This window comes from Lipotes vexillifer, unplaced genomic scaffold (assembly GCF_000442215.2).
Source record: "Lipotes vexillifer unplaced genomic scaffold, Lipotes_vexillifer_v1.1 scaffold1477, whole genome shotgun sequence".
In the NCBI taxonomy this organism is placed as follows: domain Eukaryota; kingdom Metazoa; phylum Chordata; class Mammalia; order Artiodactyla; family Lipotidae; genus Lipotes; species Lipotes vexillifer.
The window spans coordinates 471,990-476,747 of NW_006776536.1; the positions used below are offsets into that span (position 1 = coordinate 471,990).

Sequence of the window (4,758 nt, forward strand, 5' to 3'; positions counted from 1 at the left end):
GGGGGGATGGGTGTGAAGGGGCCTCTCCACCCCAGTCACTCCCATAGGCCTGTTTGCCCCTCCAGGGCCTCCGCACAACCCGTCACCCGCCCGACGAGGGGCAGCAGAGGGGAACAGTTAAGAGCACAGACTGGGCCGGGCAGCCTGGGCCCCAAACCCAGTTCTTCCTAGCTGGGTGACCTTGGGCGTGTAACCTCAGCTCCCTCACCTGCAAAATGGGGACGGTACTGACGTGCTCCCACAGAGCTGTCCCGAGGACTAGACATCAAATCAATTCAACAAGGGCTCAGAACGGTGCCTGCCTGGCACAGAGGGGACTACAGAATGCTGCCCTCATTGGGGCTCGCTTCTCTGCTTTTCAAGTGGCTGCAGTGCAGGCCCCCCTGCCAGGCAGGCCCTGGTCTAGGGGGGGCTCCTGCCTCCTGTACCCAGAACCGGGCCTGGTGCTCGGGAGGGGCTGGGCAAGCGGGGAGCCCTGGACCCGCCCTCCTGCCTGCCACTGCCTCCGACAGGCGGCCGAGACTCACTGGGTCGATGCCGAAGGGGTACGGTCCCAGGAAGACGCCGGTGATGTTGGGGTCCAGGGAGAGCAGCGGCTGCTGGGCCAGGAAGGCGTCACTGTGACAAGAGCAGGCGGGCTGGTCAGGGGCCCAGGGGCCTCGGGGCTGCGGGGAGGGCGTGGCCGGGCCTCACCTCCAGCCCGACTGGTTGGCCATGGCCGCCACGCTCCAGCCCGAGGGGAAGATGGCCGTGGCGCAGCTGAAGCACTCGTTGTAGATGAAGCCGGTGTAGATGGAGAACAGGCCCATGAGCAGGAGCAGGTAGCGGCCCCCAAAGAAGGTTCTCCAGATCTGGGGGTGCAGAGAGGCATGGCGAGAGCCGGCCTGGGCCCCCTGCTGTGCCCGGACCCCCCCCCACCACACACACACACCGCCCCGTACCACCCACCCCGTCGCCCCTCACCTCGTTCTGCGCCGTCTTCACGGCTGGCCGGTTCTCGGCCAGCACCATGGCCAGGGCGAAGAGAAACATGAGCAGCCCGTGGCCCACGTCACCGAACATGACGGCGAAGAGAAAGGGGAAGGTGATGATGGTGTAGGGTGCTGCGGGCAGAGGGGCCACGTGGTCAGCCAGGACCCCCATCCCTGTACAGGACGCCACAGAGGCTCCCCAAGCCAGGTTCCGGGGCCCCGGGAGACATGAAGGTGGTGTAGCCAGGCAGGGATGCCACACCGCCTGCCTGCACTCAAGATCCAGGCACTTACTAGCTGTGCAACCTTGGACTAGTATCTTAACCTCTCTGAACCTCCATTCCCCATCTGCAAAATGGAGATAAAAATACCACCACTTTATAGGGCTGTTATAAATGAGTTTATCCATGGACAGTACCTGAGAGACCATAAATGCTCAATACAACGTTAGCAGTCCTAGCTATTATTATTTATGAGAAGAGCTTAAAGCAGAAACACAGAGAGCCCAGTGGTAGAGTCGTGGCTGGCACATGGCAAGTTCCAGAAGAGGCCGAGTTGGTCACTTAACCTCTGGGGCCTCAGCTTCCCTTTAGTAAAATGGGGAAATTTTCTCATAGGTGTTAGGATTCTAATGCACATCCCAGTTATGGGTTGAATTGTGTCCCCCACCCCAACAAAAGATATGTTGGAGTCCTAACCCCCAGTACCTTAGACAGTGACCTTATTTGGAGATACAACCTTTACAGATATAACCCAGTGAAAATGAGGCATTAGGGTGGGTCCTAATCAAATATAACTGGTGTCCCTATAAAAAGGGGTAAATTTAGACTTTAGACACATACGCTGGGAGAATTCCATACGAACATGAAGACAGCTGTCTGCAAGCCAAGGAGAGAGGCCTGAACACATTCTCCCTCACAGCTCTCAGAAGGAACCAGCCCTGCCGACACCTCGATCTCAGACTTCCAGCCTCCAGAACTGAGTGACAATAAATACCTATCGTTTAAGCCGCCCCATCTGTGATGCTTTGTTACAGCAGCCCTAGGAAACGAATACCTCCGCAAAGCTACCTCTTTGAGAGCTGGTGGCATATTACCAACCGTGGATATCTGGTGATCAGGCCTGCTCTAACTGGACTGGCATCCGCTAACGCAGAGGGACTACGGGCAGGTGAAATGGGCTGGGGGCCCCACGTCAAGCTCCCAGATGCTGGTCCTGTAGGGTCAGCAGGCCCCAGAGGACCACGTGACCCTGGTCTCAGTCCACACGGCCCTGGATTCCATCCTCATGTGCTGCCTGTACCGCCCCAGGGATCCCAAACCCTGCCTCTTGCCCACTGGATGAGGCAGGACCCCTCCCTGGCCTCCCATAAGGGACCTCATCACGGTTCACCCTCACACCCATTCTTTGGGCTCACACAGAGATGCACTGCAGCCCCTACCCAGTGACACGGGGGACGCTGGGCCACTGGCCACACCGCAGCCAGCCTGATGCAGGGAGGGTGGTGTCTGGAGGGAGAGGAACCGGGGGATGACAGGCCAGGTCCCACAGGCCTCAGGAAGGAGGAGGGGGCCAGGAAGGGAGGAAAGCCAGTGCCTGCTGCCCTCGGGATGGGCACTGGCAAACGGGAGGGGGCTGCCACCACCCAGCTCCAGCCTGTTGGAGGTGGGCCATGTCGCCAAATCTCTCACTTTTCGCCAGTCTTGAGAAAATGCAGACTTTTGCAAAAACTCCCACTTTAAACCCTGGCACCAGCAGCAGACACTGAGGCTCTGCCCAGGCGGCCGCAGCTCCCTTGGCAGCTCTGTGCAACCCTCTGCCCAGTGGGCCACTTACAGAGCAGCAGCCTTGCCAGGCCAGTGAGCACCCAGGTGGACGTGCCTGGAGCTGATGGCCCCACTGCCCACCCGCGAGGGCTGGCAGACGACTGAGGGCGCTGGCTTTGACAGCCCTGCTCATCAGCCTTGAGGTGGACACACCATAGTGTCCTTCATGCTCTAGAGCTCCCTGCAGGCTCAGGCTGAGGCTGGACTTCACCTGAGACTGGCCCTACTCAGCTCTCCCCTTCCTGCCTGCTTCCCCATCCCCTGAGGTCCCTTACTGGTTTCTCCCAGGAACACCTCTCTTAATAGGCCACTTGCATCAGAGACCCCATCTCAGGGTCTGCTTCTGGGAGAACCTGACCTGGGGCTGCACCCAATTCAAACCTTTCAACGTGGCCAGACAACGTGGCCAAGCAAAACACGTCCGCAGACTGATGCTGGCCTCGTGGACCACTGGTTTGCAACCTTTGGCGATCATTAATCTTCCCAACACTGCTCAGGTATGTACCATCATCCCCATTTTATAGATGAGGAAACTGAGGCTCAGAGAAGCTAAGAAACTCATCAAAGTAAGTGAGTAGGACCTCCAACCTGGGCCATTCCTACCGCAAAGCCGCTATTCTTTGCACAACTCTGCTGGTTCCCCTGTCAGCTTAACAGCAGGGCAGTGGGGGTGTTCGCGGGGGATAAACGTGAAGCGCCTCCACTGGACCCCCAGGAGCGTGACCGGGAGCGCGCCGCTCACCTCAGGAGGGCGGGGCAGGCCCAAGTGGGGACGCAGCCCTCCCAGGCTTCCACCCAGGGCAGCAGCTGAGCCTCCCGAAGGCCGGGGCTGTGGGATGTGGCGGCTCTTACCGGGGTTGACCTCCTGGTAGCGGCCCACACCGTAGGCGTCCACGATGCCCTGGAAGCTGGCCGTGAAGCGGTTGGTACGGATGAGTGTGGGGGGCATGTCCTGGCAGGGGATGCGGTGAACCACGGCGCTCACACCCGCCTCGCTCTGGGGCACCCGGCAGGCAGGCAGACAGACAGACAAGACTGATGGCAGGGGCCTTCAGGGACCCTCGGACCCTCCAGCCACAGCCAGCTAGAGATGGAGAGCTCTGTGGGGACTCGCTGGGTGGGAGCCAGGGGACCCAGGGCAGCCCCTCCTCTCCCTGTGAAATAGCATGACCAGCACCACCTGCCCCAGTTCAGGGGGATTCGGGGAGGGCCAGAGATTGGCCCAGAATTCACTCGGGAAACAGAAGCGTGCTTCATCCCACACAGGTGGCCCAGGAGAGGGAGCCCCATGGCCACAGGTGAGCACCTACCACGGTGACCCCTGGAAGCAGGGTCAGCAGCCCCATTTCACAGGTGAGCCCAGGCTCCCTCCAGTTGGCCCAAGGTCACAGGGCCAGTACCTGCAGAGCCTGGATTTGAACCCGGTTTCTAACTTAACACCCAGTGCAGCTTCCAGGGTGTGACAGCCCATCCCAGGGCCTCTGGGAAGTCGGGGCAGGGAGAGGGCTTGCTGGGCCAGGGACATCACGGTGGACTCCCTGGAGGAGGATGAGCCCAGGCAAAGGCACGGCGCTGATGGCACCGGGAATGGGAGATGTGTTGTGTGGAGGAAACCAGCCCCTGCCTGGCAGCAGGGAAGGGCGGGAGACCACCCCCCATGCTCACCGAGCTGCCCTGCAGCGCCTGCTGCAGGGTGGGCAGGTCGCGCGTGGCACACCAGGCCTCGGCGATGAGGCACTTGTGTGTGGTGCTCACGCTGCACTGGTTGAGGGCCAGGTACACGGCCTTCATCTTGCGGATCTGCACCTGCCAGGGCGGCAACAGTCTCTGCACCCGGCCCAGCACCTGGCTCAGGAAGTGCTCTGTCTCACCCAGGACCTGCGGCCAGAGCAGGGGGTCAGGAGGAGTGGGAGGGGGGAGGAGTCAGGGGAGGGGGAGGGGTGTCAGGAGGGGCGGGGCAG

At 60.8% G+C, this 4,758-nt stretch overlaps 1 protein-coding gene across 1 annotated transcript in view; it reads right to left on the minus strand.

The window, feature by feature from the left end:
• TCIRG1 (T cell immune regulator 1, ATPase H+ transporting V0 subunit a3) overlaps positions 1-4,758 on the minus strand; it is a 9,569-nt gene that overhangs the window by 2,076 nt on the left and 2,735 nt on the right. The window contains exons 8-12 of the mRNA XM_007450411.1: positions 4,463-4,675; positions 3,650-3,794; positions 964-1,103; positions 694-851; positions 528-618 (exon numbers count right to left, since the gene is read on the minus strand). Of these exons, the coding sequence (XP_007450473.1) occupies positions 528-618; positions 694-851; positions 964-1,103; positions 3,650-3,794; positions 4,463-4,675 (747 nt within the window). The remainder of the gene's footprint in view (positions 1-527; positions 619-693; positions 852-963; positions 1,104-3,649; positions 3,795-4,462; positions 4,676-4,758) is intronic.